Raw genomic sequence first — 20,278 nt, forward strand, 5'->3', positions numbered from 1 at the left:
AGCCTGGACTCTGTCAAAGAATCCCTTTGGGATTGGGATCTCAGCACTGGCATTGGGCTGAGCTTCCCAGGTGACCACAATGTGCAACCAAGGCCACTGCACTGAAGACAGCCAAAGCCGTCAGGGACTCTGCAGGCCGGGCTCTCTGTGGGCAGTGCTGGCTCTTGTGAGGCTCTCACTCCACTCAGTGGAAGCTGACTTTTCAGTAATTCTGGGCTCTCCCATGGGCTTGGTGATTTTTAGAACAACATCTAACCAAGTGAATGTCAGCAAAAGGAGAAAAGATGGAAGCTGGGTGGTGATGCATGACTTTAATCCCAGAACTCAGGAGGTAGAGGCAGGAGGATCTCTGTGAGTTTGAGGCCAGCCTGGTCTACAGAGTGAGTTCCAGAACAGCCAGAGCTACACAGAGAGAAGAAACACTGTCGACAGAGAGAGAGACACAGAGAGAGACACAGAGAGAGAGACAGAGGGAGAGAGACAGAGAGAGAGACAGAGAGAGAGAGAGACAGAGGGAGAGAGACAGAGAAAGAGACAGAGAGAGAGAGACAGAGAGAGAGACAGAGAGAGAGAGAGAGAGAGAGAGAGAGAGAGAGAGAGAGAGAGAGAGAGAGAGAGAGAGAGANGAGAGAGAGAGAGAGAGAGAGAGAGAGAGAGAGAGAGAGAGAGAGAGAGAGAGAGAGAGAGAGAGAGAGAGAGAGAGAGAGCGAGCCAGAGGGAGAAGGGAGAGGGGAGAGAAGGGAAGAAGGGAGAGAGAGTGTGTGAAAAGATGGAAAAGAAACTCTCAGGCTGAGGAAGGAAAGCATGAGAGATGGAAGGCAAGGAAATTTTATTTCTACAAAGGAGTCCAAGTGTCTGTTCTAGGAGGATGGCGTTTTCCAGCTTTCTTGTTCCTCGGACATGAGACTGCTTCCAACACACCACCATTAAACGCTCTCTACCTTTCCCCTACAGAAGTCAAAAAGTCAAAGAGCCAAACTGCCCATTTACTTCTGAAAGCCACTTTAGTTTCAGTTATGAATATTGACACCACATGAAACAGACCATTGGATGCGTCATCAGGAAAGTACAGGCATCACAAAATGTCCCAAAAGAAAATCAGATGATAAAAACAACAATAAAAAAATAATACAACACAAAACCAAACAAAAGAGTGGCAGGTATTTACAGCCTCCATCTGCAGTGGAACCCGGGCTCTACTTTCAGCGGAACACAAAATCAGAAATGTGCACTTCTCGATTGGGGAGGGGGAGGTCACAGATGGAGCTGGTGCCAGCCAGTTTGGGGGGAGACATTCATTCTAAGAAGAAGAAATGCACAGTTAGCCACCCGCTGGGCCTGGGACCAAGAACAGCTCTTCCCGCTGAACTGCTACTACCGATGACAACGGCAAATGACCCAGTCTTATAGAAAGGACTCGTCACTATAGTTAAGACAGACTAGCCAGTTACAGTCACTGGGTCTGGGGGAGCAGAGGCGGATGGCCACAGTCAGGTGAGGGACATTTGTCGCTGTGAGGTCAGAGGGGAAGCAGGGCTCCACGGCTGGAAGCTGCTGCTAACAAGTCTTCTAATAGTCCTAAAGAGAAAGAAACACAAGTCATGGCACACTCAGAGCCTGGTTTGAGCAAATGTGCGTGTGTGTGATAAACACACACACACACACACACACACACACACACACACATATACTAAAATAAATCTTTATTTTTTTGTTTTGTTTGGTTTGATTTTTCAAGACAGGGTTTCTCTGTGTATCAACTCTGGCTGTCCTGGAACTCACTCTGTAGACCAGGCTGGCCTCGAACTCAGAGATCTGCCTGCCTCTGCCTCCCAAGTGTTGGGATTAAATGCGCGCACCCTCAGGGTCTAGAAACTAGAGTGTGACCCTAGATTAGGATCATACAGACTCTGAAAACCAAAGCTATCTACAAGCTCGTCAGCCTCTGACTGGGCCCTTGTCTAGCACAGATGATGAACCCTTTAAGAACCCACCAAAACCAATTTTTAAAAAAAAAAAAAAAAAAAAAACACTGCCAGTCTTTGAGATTTCTGGCTGATACTTACAGTTCGGGGCTTTTTGTTTAACTTCAGATCAATCCTGTGGTAGGAAAAATAAAAGAGATTTGCACTTTAGCTTCAGAAACAGGGCAACAAGCAGCTACTGCATAGGGCACAGCTATAACAAAGGCTACTCAATTAAAGTCCACATTCTTCATTAGACTATGGCACAATTTAGCTCTTTCCTCCGATAGGCAGCAAGTATTAAAAAAATGAGCAGATATTTTTGCCATAAGGCAAACTGAGGTGACTATAAAAGGAAATATACAGCAGTTATAAAAGCCAGAATTTTTAAATAAAAACTATTGCAAAATTAGAGAAACTGGATTAAGAGGGCATGCTCAGGTCAATGTGTTAGCTCTGTAACTATGTCACTGACAGGTTCTGAGACACGCAGTGACCAACAGCAAACAGACTAGGAGTTTGTGTTTCTGGATATGAAACACAAAAGAAATTATAAGAATTTCAAATTTTAAATCTTTTAAAAGCAAAATATCAAAATCTTAAGCTACTAATCTCCTTAAGAAGCAAAGCCAGAAAATCAATTTAAATATGAATTAAAAGTACAGGTTATCTATTTAAAAAGAAATTAAAATGCATAAAAGTGAAGTTTACTTAATTTTGCTTAAGTTATTAAATAAAATGTTACCTCCATCACGTTTTTCTGTTTTTAAAAAAAACTTCCCAGCCTAACCTAATATACATACCTACAATCAAACAGACAAACTATGGGTTAGAAAGGTCTCAGAACAGCATCCCGGGTCTACACACTAAACAACACAGCACAGACACTAATGCAAATCAAACTTACTCAAAGTCATAATCAAACATGCCAGACGGGCTGAGGGGCAGCATTGGAGAGGAAGAAAGCAATAGAAATTAATATACTAATTGAACAAATTAGTCGATTAGCACCCTAGCAAGATTTGTGGAAACAAAGTCAGTTTTAAGAATCTTAAGCCATAAGGTTTCGAACATCAAAGCACCAAAGACTGTGTGGTCAGGGGGACTCCCTTCCCGCAGTGCGGACCAGCGCAGAAAGCAGGCGACAGGAGGGCAAGTGACTGCATTTGAGTACTCAGAGGCCACAGCCCTGGTGTTAGCTGCCAGACTCAGGGTTAGAACTGCTAAGATATTGGTACTGAAAACAGAATTGGGACAGTAGAAGAGAGAGGGTGGGGGAGACAGAGATTAGCGGGGGAGAGAAGAGGGGACAGCCAGAGAAGGAGGGGGGGGGGAAGAGGTTTAGTTACACAGCAGAAGGTGCTACAAGTAGGCATTACATATTGTCATTGAAACAAAAGGCAACAAAACACTTCCCACTTTGAAAACAGCAAAGCATGTAACTTTCCATTCAAGTTCACGTTGTGAACATGCCCAGTGCCACCCAGGGTTCTTCCTGGAAGCCAGACACTGAGGCCCGAACCTCAGTGACGGTTCTCTTTCACAAGCTCTGCCCCCTAAACTGCTGACAGCACTTCACTGGCCTTTTTTTTTTTTTTTTTAATGAGATGGGGGGGGTCTCACAATATAGCCCACACTGGCCTTGAACTTGCTGTCCTGCCTCAGTCTCCAAGTATTGCAAATGCAGGCACATGACACCTTGCCTAGTATGGCAAGTCTACTTGTTTACATCAGTGTAGCAGCTAAGGAATACCAAGGTCTGAAGACCCTCGCCCAGCAAAACAAAGGTAACTGGGATCCATAAACTCTGCGCTGTCATGGCTGAAAGGCCAGACCGAGCATCAGCCTGGGCTCTGACTCCAGCTCCTCGCTGCTCTGACACCTTTCAGACCGGAGACAGGCAGGAAGACGATGCTCAATTGGCTGTTCTGCCAGACCATGTCTGTGAGCATCGTACAAGAGCTGAGTTTCAGCACCACTTACACAACCATCTCACTTAGGACCATCCTGGACACACACACCAGCGGACAAGCAGGACTTTTTAAAAATGGTTTCCTCTTAAACTGATTCAACCTTCACAAATGAAAATAGATGGTATCAGCTGGGGCGTGGCTTACTGGTAGTTGCATGCTGGGTTCAATCCCTAGTATTAGTAGTAGAAATAAATACATACACAAATAAAAGTGTACCTATTTAACCAAACTTGGTAATCCCTCTCAACCCCAGCATTCGGGAGGCTAAGACAGAAGAACTTAGTTTGAGGCCAGCCAGGGCTACATAATAAAACCCCATCTTAAAACAAATAACAATTTTTACAAAAACAAATCCTGGGTGCGATGGAATAGTAATAACCTCTAAGAGCAGCTAGTATTGTTTTCTCTTTAAAGACAGTGGGACCTAACTACCGTTCAGACACAAAAATATAAGAATTCACAAAGCTGGCAATTTTCATTTGACTAGCATGCATCAAGGTTTTTTTTGTTGTTGTTTTGTTTTTTTTTTTTGTTTTTTTGTTTTTTCGAGACAGGGTTTCTCTGTAGCTTTGGAGCCTGTCCTGGAACTAGCTCTGTAGACCAGGCTGGTCTCGAACTCACAGAGATCCGCCTGCCTCTGCCTCCCGAGTGCTGGGATTAAAGGCATGCATCAAGTTTTGTGTTCAATCCCCAACCTTGGGGGAGGGGGATTCTTGATGAATTTCCATATCCCAGAAGAGGGGTAAGCTCAAGTATCCCCTCCTACTGCTCCTCCACAGTGTCTGGCATGTGGCAAGTCCTCAGACATCCTGTCACCATGGTCTGACTTGATACACGGGCCACCGCACAGTGGAGAAGGAAGCACTCACTGCTCTGAGTGCCAACTCACCAGCGTGTCTGGATATTGAGCTCCACCCCTGAACCTCAAGTGTGCAAAGGTAGCAGGACTCACCCCAACTGCCTTAGCCCACTGAGGTGCCAGTTAAGGCAGTCCTGACCCAGATTCCTAAGAAATAAAGCAGCCTGGTGCCACCAGCCTTCGGGGGCAAATGAGCACATGAGGCCCTGGGAGGCCACCAGACAGACAGGATCCTGAAGACAGAACTCAGTCCACCTTCTTGAGCAGGACTAGCCCCGTAGGAGAGCAGTGCCCAACAGCGGTCTTTCTTAACGCTGGTGTGCTTCTGGAAGGAATTCATTCCCGGGGCCAGGAAAGGGAGGGCTAGGGACGAAGTGTTATTCCCATGAAGGTGCTCTAGAAACCTGCAAGGGTAAAGTTAAACGGGGCGCTCCTCCAGCGCCTCTCGCCAGTCTAGAGCTAACCGCATCACTGGCACATGGGTGTCACACACAGCAGAGGACCTAGAGAGGACACTGGTGAATGATGCAGAGCCCCAGGGACTTTCAAGAATGTTCTCCCTGCTCTAGACACCTTGAAATAGGAAAAGAATCCAAAATGACAACAAAATAAGTGTAATAAAAACAACACAGAAGAAAATATTGAATTATCATGCCAATTTGTGTGTATATGATATATACATGTATAAACACATATATGCGTATGGAGGCCAGAGGTCGATGCTGGTGTCTTTCTACATAGCTTTTGAGAAAGGGTCCCATCACTTCTATTAGACTGGCTGGCCAGCAAGTCCCCGGGATCGCAATGTCACCAGCGCTGGAGTTACAGACACATATACACCTCACTGAGTGCTCTGACGTGGGTGCTGGGATTAGAACTCAGGCCCTTACACCTGCAGAGCAAGCACTTTACAAACTAAGCCATCTCCCCAGCCCACAAAAACTCTTTTTAAGAGTATGGATCTTAGGCTAGAGAGATGGCTCAGAGGTTAAGAGCAGTGGCTATTCTTCCAGAGGTTCTGAGTTCAATTCCCAGCAACCACAAGGTGGCTCACAACCATCTGTAATGAGATCTGGTGCCCTCTTCTGGCCTGCAGGCAGATATGTAGGCAGAACACTGTATACATAATGAATAAATAAATAAAACTTAAAAGTAAATAAATAGTTAAAAAAAAAAAGAGAGTATGAGTCTCTGCTGTGATAAGGTAGCCCCAAGTCTACCGCAATGCTCCAATAACCTACAGCCTTCCCAAGACGGTAGGCGGCAATTCTTTGCTGTTTCTTACTATAGTGTGCGATTAGCACAGTGGATTTTTTGTTTGCAGAAAAATGTAAAGCAGCGGTCCTTCAGCCCTATTTAGTGGGAGGAAACTCTATTTCTGCAATTTAAAAAAGAACAAGAAAAACTTAAAAGGATTCAAAAATCTGTTGATGAAAAGAGGTTTAAACCAGTTAAATTTCACCCTAAATCAGCCAGTGCCAGGCCTGTGAGTTCACAGTGTGACACCTTAGGTGCAGGAAGGGACACCCACAGGTTTCTAAAGCAACGTAACTCATTAGCCAACCAGAGGATGGGCGCCCCCACGCAGCCCTGTACACTCCCTTCACCCCCACAGTGTCCAGGCTTCCAAGACCAAGAGGAGGGAGAGCCCTCCCCTCCTCTACAGACTCATTCCCCTGAGTTAAGGCCCAGCATTAGCATACAAACCCAGGGACCCACTAAGATCCCTGTGACACCTGACCTCTCTGTCCACTGCTGTCATTGCCATCTCATTTCCCACTGCAATAGCAGCAGTGCGCAGATGGTTCCTACGAAGGAACGCCCGCGTTTAGGAGCTCTAAGTGTTTCCCCGTATCTGAAGGCAGCATACTCAGAGAACTACAAAATAGAAAAGTCATAACAATCAAAACCAAACCCGTATTTAAAAAGTCAGAGAAAGGCATCAACTGAGCCTCACAGGAGCAGACAGGGCCCAGGAGTCAAAGACCTGGTTCCCAATAACCAGAGTCACTCCGCAAGGACTCGTTTCTATTTCCGGTTTCCTCTTAGCAAGAACCCAAAGCTCACGATGTCAGGTGGCTTAAAGGAGTCACATTCCATCCTAGCGACTCCCATTGATCCTTCAGGGCCTCTCTATTGCCACCCACTCCTCCCTCAGAGAACACCGGCCCACTTGACCTGCACCCGAATCTTTTGATTTTCTGCCACCCGAAGCATCAGGGCTCTGCCACTGCCCCAGGGATTTTCATTCTAACCGAGTCCCTCCCAGCAGTCACAAGAACTCTGGGACTGGGTGGGACCTTGTCACTAACCTGTGCCGGTTTTTATTCTTCCGTTTTTTGTGGCTGCTGTGGTGACTCCCTGAGGAAGTAGAAGAGGCAGCCTTCTGGGGCTTCACTCCCTGTACGGAACCGTCCAGGTCCTCAGGGTCCTCCTGGGCAGGCTCGTTCTCCTGATTGTGGAAGTCTGGAGAAGTATCGCTTTCTGTCCCACTTCCTGGTTCCCCTAGAGAAGGGAAAACAGGGCCCAAAAGCCTGATCAGAATTCTCCAAATTCCTGTCATCAGCAGATGTTTGCTGGTGAGCCCACAGGCCACACTACAGAAAAGAGACAGGGAACATCCATCAAAGCTAGGAATCCTGGAAAGCATGCCATCTGCAACAGTGTAACAAGAGTGCAGGGCTAAACCTGACCACAGCACAGAGCGCCACCCCTCTACAGCAGGGCTTGTATGACCGACTGCATGGACGGCGCTGAAGAGAGCGGCACTTACACCTAGAGGATGGGAGACAGTGACCCCGGCAGAGAAACCTGGCTTTCTTTAAAGGGTGGTAGAGGTGGGGAGAACTAGAGAAATGACCCCCAAGGTTAAGTAAGAGTAGGTACTGCTTGCTCTTCAGAGCCCCAGAGCCTACACCATGAGGTGCTAAGATAGCCAACACCTCTCCTTGGGTGCCTGCACTCAAATGCACATACCCTATACAGACACATACATGTGGTTAAAAATAAATTTAAAAAAAAAAAGAAAAGGTACCCACTGGGGAGGAGAGTCCAGTCAAATCCCGGAATTACTGAGGCTTTGGATCTTTTTTAGGGGGGTAAAGGGATATGCCACTCAGGCCTTGAACCTCCTAGGTCAGAGGATAACTCTGAACTTTTTTCAAAAGCAGTTACTTAGTCCACTTTTAAATTCTATGTATGTGTGTGCAGGCAGGGTTATGGGCAAGAACCTAAGTTTGTATTCCTAAAACCTACGTAAATCTGGACACAGAAAGCTAGACACAGAAGTATGCGTCTGTAACTCCAACTCCTACAGGGAGATGAGGGACTGAGCCAGGAGAATTCCTGGAAGCCCCCGAGTCAACATGCTTGGAATATGTATGTAGAACAAGAAGAGACCCGGTCTCATATGATATGGAGGGTAAGTGCTAACATCTGAAGTCGTCCTCCAACCTCCATTGAGTGAGGGTGCACACACACACACACACACACAGAGAGAGAGAGAGAGAGATAGCATATACCTGTAATCCCAGGCCTATCCCTGTAATCCCAGAGCTGAGAAGCTTGAAGAAGGAAGATCAGGAGTTCAAGGCCAGCCTGAACTACTTAAGAGAGCTTACTTCAAAAACACATTTAAAAAAAATTTTTTTTAGAGCAGAAGACCCCACCAAGATGGCTTAGCAGGTGAAAGTGTTTCCCTGTACAAACCTGACAGCCTGTGAGCGATCCCTAAAGCCTTGGAAGAAAGAGAATCAACTCCCCAAGTTGTTCACATGCATGCCATGGAACACATATACACACACTTCTCCCCAATCCCCTGCAAAAAAGCAAAGAAACAACCAGATCTCAGAAATGAGGGACCAATTTGAACACAATACAGGAAAGCACCAGGAGAGGGAGCTCCAGAGCCACGGAGCTGCACAGGACTGGCAAAGCATCTGACTTCACATAACGTTTACCAAAAGAGCAGAGTGTTGGCACACACCCACCATCACACACTCAGGAGGCTGAGGAAGATCATGAATTCAGGGCTAGCCTGGACTACAGGAGGACCCTCTGTCAAAACAAATAAACCAACAGAAAAGGCTAGAAGGGCTTCAAAACTTACCTTCACAAAGCAGCAACAACCAGCATTGTGCTGCCCATGGCGGACAGATAAACAGAGATCAAGAGAATAGTCCAGCATGAAGTCTAATGTTAAGGTCTGCTGATCCCCGACAAGCAAGGCTAATGAGACAATTCAGTGCAGAGAGAAGTTCTGTTGGTGCAAGACCAGCCTGAGCAACACAGCAAGACCTCACCTCAGAAAGATGAACCGGGCTGGAGGGACGGCTCAGCACTTAAGAACACTAGCTGCTGGGCTAGAGAGATGGCTCAAAGGTTAAGAACACTGGCTGTTCTTCCAGAGGTCCTGAGTTCAATTCCCAGCAACCACATGGTGGCTCACAACCATCTGTAATGAGGTCTGGTGCCCTCTTCTGGCCTGCAGGCATACATGCAGACAGAATATTGTATACATAACAAAAAAATGCATAAATACATGTGTGTATGTGTACATAAGTGTTTGTGTATAGTTCTTTGAGGCAGGGTCTCTCCCTAAACCCAAGGCTTGTATTTTCTCTGCTTGGCTGGAAAGTATCAAACCCCAGGATCTTCCATCTCCACCTGCAGAGTGGGTTAAAGAGGGTATGCAGGAGGCGTGACCTGTGTGGTTCTGGAATCTGAGCTCTGTCCTCATGATTACATAGCAAGCGCTCTTAACCACTCAGTTATTTCCTTCACTTACCCCTCCCCACCAGTTAAAAAACAATACAAAACTAAAACATCCTGGATACCTAATTTTATATATAAAGATGATAAAGACCTCCACCCCCTCTGTAACCTTGTCCTTCACTCTGCTGTTTCCTTTGCTATGCGGGCTTCTGCTGTTTCCTTTGCTATGCGGGCTTCTTCATTCCTTATAATCCCGTTTGTCAGTGTCTGGAATTCGTTCCTGTGCTGTTGGAATCCTGTGCAGAAACCTCTTGCATTTGCTGTATCTTAAATATATGTGTGTATGTATATATATTGTTTTAATGTGTATAGTGTGTGTGGCGGGTAGGGGTGGGGTCTGCCTGAGTTCATTGCCCCTGGAGAGAGTATTGGATTCTCTGGAGCTGGAGTTACATGTGATCATGGAGCCTTACATAGGACAGACAAGGAATGAGTTGGCAGGGGTCAGAAAGGCAGCTGGCTGTCCATCTGCAGTCTCTGCTACAGGAGGCCCATGCAAACAGACAGCGGGCCATGCTCTAGAAACTCTCTCAATGTCCAACCGCTCAAAGCCTAGGATCCCAGAACTCACCTAGATCTACTCTCTGATAAACAGTTATCCAAAGCAACAACTCTTGTCCCAAAGGACTGAGGTGGACATCAAGAATTATGAGAAATGGATGGGATGTAGCTCGCCTACCATGCTCAAAGCCCTGGGTTCAATCGCCAGCACCACAGGAACCAGTCTAAGCAGTACGTGTGCATGTATGTGTGCATGTATCATTCCAACATTCAAGGTCATTCTTGGCTGCACAGTGAGCTTGAGGGCAGCCTGGGTTATGAGACCCTGTCTACACAGGCTCAAAAGGAAAAAAAAAAAAAAGTTAAAAAAAAAAAACCACAAAAAAAAAGATGGGCTCTCTTTCAGGAGCTGCATTTTAGCTGCTGACTTGCAGTGCTAAGGATCAAACTCCAGGCCTGACACATGCTAGGAAATGCTCTACCACAGAACTCTAGTCCCAGCCCAAGACTTGTGTTGCAGAATTATGTTGAAGATACATGACAAGGAACTATGGGAACCAGATGCTATTACAGTACAGACAAGAACTCCCTTCCCTAGCTCACAGAAACTCAAGGCCTGTGCATCGAGCCAATGTCCCACGACAGCGCCGCACTGAGGATGTTTCTCACGGACAGAAGAATGAGCAGCATGGCTGTAGAGCAAAGATGAGGAAGTCTACACACTGCAGAAGAGCAGGGCGACTGCGGCCTGTGACTGCTGATGGAGGGCAGGTTTCCAGGAGAAAGGGAAGCTTCAGAGCATGCAGCAGCGCCTGCTGGACCTGCCAAGGCCACAAGGTGAAAAGCCACTTGCTTGCTGTTTCTTTAACTATATTCTTTGCACTAAAATGTCTGATGCTGCGCAATTAAAAGTCCTCTGTAGAGGCCGTGCAAATCCACCCTCTTTCTAGTTGGATAAAAATACAAAGCCAAAGGAAACAGAGATAACGCATTTAGAGAGGAGATTCCTGTGAAATGGTTTGAAAATAAAATGCTCGGAGTAGAAAAGTCTGAAATCCTCAAGTTAAAGAGGATATAAAGCAATGTTCTGCCTTTTCCTTCCTGGAGATCACAGGCATCATCCACACAGGACTTGGTCCACAGTCTTGTTTTTCAGAAAGTCTGCAGCCCTGAAGAATCCACACAGAGGAGAGGAGTACAGGTCAAGCACACTGCTCCTCTCGTGGGACACAATCATGGGACAACACTTGGGCTTCCAGGGACCCTCAGGTCCCCCATCTGCTTTACAGACAACATCCAAGCAGAGGCCTCCTTCAGCTGGCTCCACAGGCAGAGGCTCCTGCAACAAAGCCTTATGACCTGAGCTTGATCCCTGCATCCTACTGTGAAAGGGGACACCAACTCCCACAATGTGCCCTATGACCTCCAGATGTGCACTGTGGCACAGGTGTGGATACAAGCAGTAATAAGTAAATAGAAAATTTTATATTAAAAAATGAAAGAGGGAAGTGAATAAAAATAGATAGAACTAAAAAGAAAAGGAATCCAAGGAAACCCAAACACACAAAATCAGATGAAGAACTTTTACTAAATCTTATTAGTTGAAAAGAAAATCAAGGTGAGCCAGGTACGATGCCGCACACCTTTGATCCCAGCACTTGGGAGGCAGAGGCAGGACTCCTGTGAGTTTGAAGCCAGCCTGGTCTACATGAGTTTCAGCTCTCCAGGGCTACACAGAAAGACATAAGTCTTATTTTTTTTTAAAGATTTATTTATTTATTATGTATACAACATTCTGCCTCGATGTATGCCCGCACACCAGAGGAGGGCGCCAGATCTCATTATAGATGGTTGTGAGCCACCATGTGGTTGCTGGGAATTGAACTCAGGACCTCTGGAAGAGCAGCCAGTGCTCTTAACCTCTGAGCCATCTCTCCAGCCCCCGTAAGTCTTATTTAAAAAAAAAAAAAAAAGGAAAGAAAAGAAAAGAAAAATTAAAATTTTTGTAAGAGCAACTTACAGTCCCAGGACTTAGGGAGGGGAGGCTGAAGAGAATCACCTTCAAGAATAGCCTAGGCTACATAGTAAGACCCTATCTCAAAGACAAAATAGTATTAGTAGAAATTTTTTAAAAAACATTGAAAACACTATAGGTTTTGGTTACAGAACATGGAAAAATCAAACCAGAACAGAGCTAGAAGCTCCCTCCTTCTTGGCTAGCTTCCATAATACTGTAAGGTTCTACACAGGCTGCTGGGGGAGACATCACTGGCAACCTTACTCCACTATGGAACTTGTGTACAACACTATCAGCATGCCAGGGAAGAGTGTCAAGGGGATCAACCATTCACTGGCTGGATATGATGCCCACTCCATACGAACTACTGTAACCCTGGCCAAAAGCCTGTGGTGGGGGAGGCCACAGGCCCTAGTGGAGAAGCCACGGCTGTGGATTTACTAATGAACCCGGAAACTGCCATCTCGATGCTTATATTTACATCTGTAGACTGTGCCGTCAACCTTGGTAGGTGAAGCTTCTTTGCTTCTTTTTGTAGTGACTCAACCAGTCGGTCCAGTGCTGAGAACACGTGACCATTGAACAATCAGCCCTGACTAGGACATCAACATCATTCCCTCTAAAGGGTCAAGGATCATGGCGGACAAAGGCAGGAAGGATGCTCTTATAGGAGGAAGGGGCAGAATGTTAGGAAACCCTGCCTTCTGGGCATGACAGGGCCTTGAACTCACAGACTCACAACACCTACGGTGACTTCTGCAGGACTGAGCCTGTCACCACGTCATCATGGATCTGAACTACTCACAGATTCCCCAGCCCTCCCTGATCTATAAGCAGGGACATGCTTATATGGTTGCTCAAGGACATTTCTTCAGGGGAGCAGCCGCTGGTAAGTTGCCCAAGGTCATGTGAATCTCCCACCCATGTTCCTATAAGTAACTCAGTGGCTGAGCGCTGGCCTAGCACGTTCACGACCCTAGGTTCAAGCCCCCATACCATAACAACTAAATAGAAGCAAAGCCAGGTGCTGGCTTACATCTGGTCCCAGAACTCCCAGCATCCGGGAGGCAGAGCAGGCGGGTCTCTGAGTTCCAGGTCAGTGAGACAGAGACTCAAATAACCAAAACAACGAGTTGTCAGGGGAAAACCAGCCCTGAAGGAAGCTAGCAGTCAGCAGTGATGAAAAGCATCTGCAACATCCTCTTGCAAAACACAGGGACAAAGGCTGGAGCAATGGCTCCATGGTAAAGAGCACTGGCTGCACTTCCAGAGGACCAGAGTTTGGTTCCCAGCACCCACATAGTGGCTTACAACCATTTAGTAACCTCAGTTCCAAGGGATCAGATGCATTCACTTACACATACATGTAAATTAAAAATCCTTGACAAGACCACCAAGGTATGTAACCATTTAGTCAAAACTAACTTGACACACAGTAAAACCCAAGCAATACCAATCATGTACTACAAGAAGATCTCAAATAGCCGCCCAGTATAGACTTTAGAAAATATTTAATACCTAAGTTCAAGGCTAGCCTGGGCTATACAGCGAGGGCCTGTCTCAAACTTAAAGGATTTGTAGCATGTGAGGTAGCCAGACAAGCACCCAACCACACTATGCAGGGTTCTGGGACGGGGAAGGACAGGAGTAACAAAACATGAAGTTGGACAGAAAACTTCTGAAGGACACTGAATAAATCTGTTTGGACAAAAGTTGGGATTTGACTCTGAGTGGAAACGACTCTGGAACAGGCAGGACTAAGGCACAGGAGTCTGGCTGGGATAGAAACCCACGCAGAGATAATAACTGAAGTCACTGACACAGGCTTATGAGGCCAGCACTAGAAAACAGCAGAAGCGGGTCAGTTAGTTGAGGCCAGCTCAGTTATCAGCAGGCTCTAGGCCAGCATGGGTTAGAAGAGACTACCTCAAACAATGAACAAAATTCCTAGGAATATAAGCCCTACAGTAGCAGTGTCAGTTTGGGGTCTTTCGGTATCTCCAGCCCAGCTTCATGAGAAAGATGTGGCAGCAGGCCGGGAGCGCCTTCCTTGGAGAAAGATACGGTAGATGGCATAGTGGCACAGGCCTTTAATCACAGCAAGCGGGAGGCAGAGGCAGGTGTATGTCTGACTGGCACAAGTACGATCTACACAGACAGACAGACAGACTACATAGCAAGATCTCCCACCTCCAAAACAAAGCAAAACAAAGACTTGGGGAAGAAGCCCAAAGGCTCCCAACTTCAAGAAGCAAGAGAAAACCACAGAAGATACAGTTCTTAGGTACCCAACTGGGTAAACCAGAGTTAACTTAGGGCCTGTGGTGGCTTTAAAATAAACTGATAAAGAAGGTAAAAAGAGACTCACTCTTTTCGATGAGTTGGTCCTGAACTCCCGCCAAGGCACTTACTGCCTAAAAGAGAAGTCATCGATTACCTGACAAGTGACCACAGACCCCAAGACGCCAACCCACACAGGGAGGAAGGAACAGTCCACACTGCTCAATAAAGGGCCACAGGCAGGCAAACCCGTTCGCTGCCACAACCACTTACAGCGGCCGATGTGACTGAGGATTTGCTGAAGAGCCTTTCGGCCTCCTTGAACTTCCGGTTCCTCCGATCGTTTTTGCTATTGGAGTTTCTAAAACACAGAAGCGAGTACCAAGGTATTAGTTCAACTCAAACTGGGGCGCCTGGGGCAGATGCGGAACTACGGATGACTACTGTGTTTGTGATGACGTGTGTGCCGAAGTATGTGTGTGGAGGTCAGGGGACAACTTAGCGGTCGGTTCTCTCCTTCCACTCCAGGGACCGAGCTCAGGGGCCAGGCTGCAGAAAGCACCCTCCCCGGCTGCGCCATCTCCCAGCCCCACTCTTTACTTTTCACACGGCAGCTCACGAACGCCTGGAACTCCAGTCCCTGGAGATCAGATGCTATCTTCGGGCCTCCGAGAGCACTAGGTCACATGTGGTATACAAACATACATGCAGACATAACACCCATCTACATAAAATAAATCAACAGTGTTTTCAAGTGACTATAGCAGCGTGGTAGTGATGCACACCTTTAATTTCAGCACTTGGGAGGCACAGGCAGGCAGATCTCTGTGAGTTCAAGACCAGCCTGGTCTACAAAGCAAGTTCTAGGTCAGCCAGGGCTGTTACACAGAGAAACCCCATCTCAAAAACAAAAAACAAAAACAGGGGACTATAGATGGGCATTATAGTAGATGTTTTTAATTCCAGCATTTAGGAATCAGAAGCATAAGGAGCTCTGTGAGTTACAGGATAGCCTGGTCTATACAGGAAGTTCCAGACTAGCCTGGGCTACATAGTAAAGCCCAGTCTCAGTAAGTAAATATATAAAATTACTAGTACAGACAAGTGATAAAAAGTGTATCTTTTAAATAAGCTTAATTTTATACCAGGATTCCTTTGAGAAATATACAGGGCAAAGGTCAGTCTACTGAATAAATACTTGGGGAGATGCTGGATGTGGTGGCACAGTCCTTTAACCCCAGCACTCGAGGCAAAGGCAGGTGTAGCTCTGTGAGTTCAAAGCAAGCCTCATCTACATAGCTAGTTCCAGGCCAGCTAGCACTATATAGTGTATAGTGTGATCCTCTCTCAAAAAAAAAAAAAAAAAATTAAATATTTTGCTTTTTATTTAGCACGCATATGGATATGTGCATGTAAGAGGTAGAGACAAGTGGCACAAGTCAGTTCTCTCCTACCACCACGTGGATCCTGGGGACATAACTCGGGTCACCAAACTGGCCGACAAGCATCTTAATCCACTAGGCCATCATGCTAGCCTGAAGAAAGCTGTCTTTACAGCGGAGTAGCAGGACCACCTGACACCATGCCACCCGGTAAGACAGAGGTGCAGAACCAAAGGGTCACAAAATGCTTACACGTTTGCCAAATATGTTTAAAGGATTGCTCATGAGGTCACAGTACTAAAACTATAGGGCTCAGCACTGTGGCAAAACATTCGTGCTCAACGCCTTGGGTGCTATCCCTGCACAGGAAAAGGAAGGGAGGAAGGAAGGAAGGAAGGAAGGAAGGAAGGAAGGAAGGAAGGAAGGAAGGAAGGAGAAAAAAGTAAGAAAGAAAGAAAGAAAGAAAGAAAGAAAGAAAGAAAGAAAGAAAGAAAGAAAGGAAAGGAAAGGAAAGGAAAGGAAAGGAAAGGAAAGGAAAGGAAAGGAAAGGAAAGGAAAGGAAAGGAAAGGAAAGGAAAGGAAAGGAAAGGAAAGGAAAGGAAAAAAATCTGAAAGTAGGCCCTGCAGGCAGTAGTGCACAACTTTAATTCCAGCACTCAGGAGGCAGAGGCAAGTGGATCTCTGTGACTCAGAAGTCAGCCTGATCTCTGTAGAGAAACCCTGTCTCAAAAAAACAAAAGCAAACCAACAAAAATATTAATGTCATAACTGTTGAAAGCAACTGGACCCAGGATCAAAAACTGCTTTGGGGCCAGCTGAGGGAAGTTGAAGGAATCAGTGTTAAATTTGAAGCTGTAAGCGTCAGAGCGATATGCAGAAACGTCCTGCTCTTCTCAGGAGGGAACTGCTAACATGCTTAGGTGCAAAGATTCATGGTCCGAGTGTCTCAGTTCTCAGTGAGCAGGCGGAAAAGCACAGGGAAACAGAAGCGTGACGAAAGGAGTCCATGAAGGAGAGCTGAACAGAACAGGCCTGCATCTTTTCTTTTCTTTTTAGTTTTTCAAGACAGGATTTCTGTGTTGCTCTGGCTGGCCTTGAACTCACAGAGATCCGCCTGCCTCTGCCTCCTGAGTGCTGGGATTAAAGGTGTGCGCCACCAGCCAGCGCCAAGCTAGCTCGGCATCTTTGAACACATACTAAAATGAGAGGGCAACTTTGCCATGTTGGCCCTTGCCTGCTCTCTTGTTGAGCCAGAGTGGATCTTGTTATTCTGACAGCACTGCATATTCCAGGCTAGCTGGCTGGCCTGTCCCCACCTCCAATCTCCATGCTCAAAAATGCCAGATGTGCATTTTTTAAATATCATACCATATCTGTGTTTAATGTGTTGGGGGTTATGTATCCATGAGGGCAGTACAGAAAGTCTGATCCCCTGGAGCTGTAGACATGGGTCGTTGCAAGGCACCTGGCATGGGTGCTGGGACTCGAACTCCCGTCCTCTGAAAGAGCAGTGTGTATTCTTAACTGCTGCGTCATCTCTTGCCGCATCTTCTAAACACAGGTTCTGGGTTCTGAACTCGGGTCATCAGGCTTACACATGAAGTGCTTTCACCCACTGCGCCATGTCTCCTGAGCCTAGTTTTACATCTTGTGCTTCTACACACATGAAAGATGCCATATAACTATACACACACATCATGCCAATTTCTGTTTCCTGGTTTTGATAATGTACTACTATATAGTTACAAAAAATGGAACCATCAGAGAAAACTGTGTGAAGAACACACAAGACCTCTCTGCTGTTTCTGCAGCTTCCTATATGAATCTGCAATTATTTCAAAACAAACAATCGTAAGGATACATAGATGGTTTCCTATATTAGAGCTTACACCCACAGTAAGTTAGCAACTGATGAATTTATGGGAAAAATACAAATTGATCATGCGTTACATCATCTCAATTCTATAGATTTGAAAATTCTCACAAGTCTTGAAATTTTTATAGGATCATATTGCCAAATCAATAACGGTACAATTAGAATACAGTTATGGAAAAAAATCGCAATTGTATACCATGGCTGACTAAAATGTGGAAGACAGTTAAGTTACATGCTGTATTTCATTTACACCTACACACGCCTGCACCATGGGCCCGACTTTCCCTTGGCACAAATGTGGGCTTGGTCCAATGTTACTCCGGGAATCAATGGCCGTGTCAGAGGACAAGCTCAAGCTCAGACCTCATTTCACCCTACGACTGTTAGCGACTCCCTACAGACAGGGTACCAGGAACAAACACCCCAAGATGTACAGTGGCAGCCCACACCTTTAAATCCAGCAAATAGGAGTCAGAGGGAGAAGGAACTACATAACTGAGTTTGAGGTCACCTGGCTTACATAATGAGTTCCAGGCTAGCCAGGACTACATGGTAAGGCCATGTTTTCAAAAAAACAAAACAAAACAAAAACCCTATTAGTAGGGGATGGAACGGATACTACTAGATTCTGACACTCACTTTTGATTGGTCAGATACCGATCCCAGCCACGGATAATATTGCCATACATCTGAGTGTCTTCCAGGTAGCTTCCTTCAAAAGCATAGATCTGTCGCTCCAAGTTTGCAAGGGTTTCCTAAGTGATGAGAAGAGGGACATGGAGAAACGAGCATTAAGCATGAGCAAACTGAGATCTGGATACAGACTTGTAAAGCCAAGCTTACCCACACCGAGCCATTTTTGTGAAAGAGTGGAGGTGATGGACCCTTTTATAAATAAAGTCCTCAAAAAATGCACACACATGCAAGATTTTATATCTACTTCAGAGGGAAACCTAGCTATCATGAGCAGGGATGAGACAGAGTGTGAGCTGTCTCTATTCTCACTCACTAAACGTGTCGCTTTCCAGCAGAAGGGTGAAGAGCTTTTCAAACCCATCTTTTCTACATCAGCAGCTCCCTCCCAACAAGCTCTGGAAGGGCCGCCCGCAGCGGATGCCGGTTGCTATGGAAACCTGGAAGGGCAGCTTCAGGTGAGCTTTGCCTCCCGGATGCTCGACGCAAAAGGCGGGAGCCTGGAGGAGTGAGCCACCAGGGTGCCGGCGGCTGCGGGTACGCGTCACCATTCCAAATTCCCTAGACTGCGTCCTGCATCTCCCGCCAGCCCCCCTCCAGGCATCCTCGAATACACCACATTCTCCGGCCATTGAAACGCGCCGCGCGTGCAATATTCCGTGGGTACCCACTCGACACGCTCCCGAATCCTCTCCGGGCTGGGGTCTAGCAGCCTCCTTCACACCGGCTAAGCCCGACCGGAGCGTCGTCCCCGCCTCCCGCCTCTCGCCCTTCCCGCGCCCTCGCCGCCCCGCCCCGCCCCGCCGAGCGCAGGCCGGGAGCCGCGCCGCCGCAGGGAACCGCGCCGCGCCCGGCCGTCCAGAGCGCCCGACCCCGGCCGCCCGCCGCTCTCGCCTCTGGAGTGGCCTGGGAGGCCAGGCGGGGACGGCGGCCCGGCCCCGACCACTCACCGCCAGCTCCTGCTTCCGCTTCACCAGCTCGGCCAGCTCCCGCCGGGTGTCTGGGATCTGCGGCGGCGCCGTCTTGTTGTGCATCGCCATGTTGGGCTCCAGCGGCGGCGGAGGCGGCGGCGCGCGACCGGTAGGCGGACCCTGCGCACTACCGCCGCGGACCACCAGGGGGCGCGCCGCCACTGCGCCTGCGCGCGCGGCTTCCGGGACACTGGCATGCTCCGGGCGCGAAAGCAGGCGCCTGACTGGTGCTGGATCGTGTGCCTTCGGTCTTGGTTCCCTCGCTCCACTGTGAGCCCCTGAGCTTTGCAGACACCCACGGATGTTCACTGCATTCAAAGCCCAGCTGCAGCATAAGCCTATAAAGTATCCGATGTGTCTTGCCTCAGACAATGCCCAACTGCAGATGGGAAACCTGAGCAAGGTCGGGGCCCCACTATCCAGGCTGGAGAGCAGATCCCACCCCCCCAACCTTCCCTGGGTGGTGGCACACGTCTTTAATCTCAGCTCTCAAAGGCAGAAGCAGGCTCATCTCTTAAATTTGAGGTCAGCCTGGTCTACACAGAGAGTTCCAGGCCAGCCAGAGAGATACACTGTTAGACCCTGTCTCAAAATGTAATCATAAGAATTGTGAAGCGGCAGAGCCTAGTAACCCAAGCCTATAATGGCAGCAATTCAGGAGGTGAAGGCATGGTTCATGAGTTTGCAGCCAACATGTTTTACACAGCAGAGACTGTTGTAGGGTAAAAGGGCCAACCAAAGAAACCCACCCTGGCCCTAGGGTCAGAGCCAGTGAAAGAAATACGCCCTGAGCCGGGTGATGGTGGCACACCTTTAATTCCAGCACTCTGGAGGCAGAGGCAAGCCAATCTCTGTGAGTTCGAAGCCAGCCTGGTCTACAAGAACTAGTTCCAGGACAGGCTCTAAAGCTACAAAGAAACCCTGTCTCGGAAAAAAAAAAAAAAAAAAAAAAAAAAAAAAAAAAAAAAAAAAAAAAAAAAAAAAAAAAA

General features: G+C 47.2%; 1 protein-coding gene across 3 annotated transcripts; it reads right to left on the reverse strand.

Moving 5' to 3' along the window:
* Positions 1–985: 985 nt before the first annotated feature.
* Meaf6 (MYST/Esa1 associated factor 6) lies at positions 986–19,421 on the reverse strand. 3 transcript variants are annotated; one of them, XR_007594154.1, is made up of 8 exons: positions 19,269–19,421; positions 18,265–18,380; positions 14,641–14,728; positions 14,456–14,501; positions 7,109–7,301; positions 2,710–2,767; positions 2,067–2,100; positions 986–1,578 (listed from the first exon to the last, which is right to left on the reverse strand). XR_007594154.1 is itself a non-coding variant. In XM_050155412.1 (7 exons), the coding sequence occupies exons 1-7, from the start codon at positions 19,356–19,358 to the stop codon at positions 1,570–1,572; spliced, it is 576 nt and encodes a 191-aa protein (XP_050011369.1). In that variant the 5' UTR covers positions 19,359–19,421; the 3' UTR covers positions 986–1,569. The 3 variants fall into 3 exon arrangements, 2 of the variants coding, with proteins under 2 accessions (XP_050011369.1, XP_050011361.1); XM_050155412.1 differs by lacking the exon at positions 2,710–2,767; XM_050155404.1 differs by lacking the exons at positions 2,067–2,100; positions 2,710–2,767 and having other exon boundaries at positions 986–1,300.
* Between the last annotated feature and the right edge of the window lie 857 nt (positions 19,422–20,278).

The sequence above is a fragment of the Alexandromys fortis genome, unplaced genomic scaffold (assembly GCF_014885135.2).
Source record: "Alexandromys fortis isolate MF-2015 unplaced genomic scaffold, M_Fortis_MF-2015_v1.1 scaffold_26, whole genome shotgun sequence".
In the NCBI taxonomy this organism is placed as follows: Eukaryota; Metazoa; Chordata; class Mammalia; order Rodentia; family Cricetidae; genus Alexandromys; species Alexandromys fortis.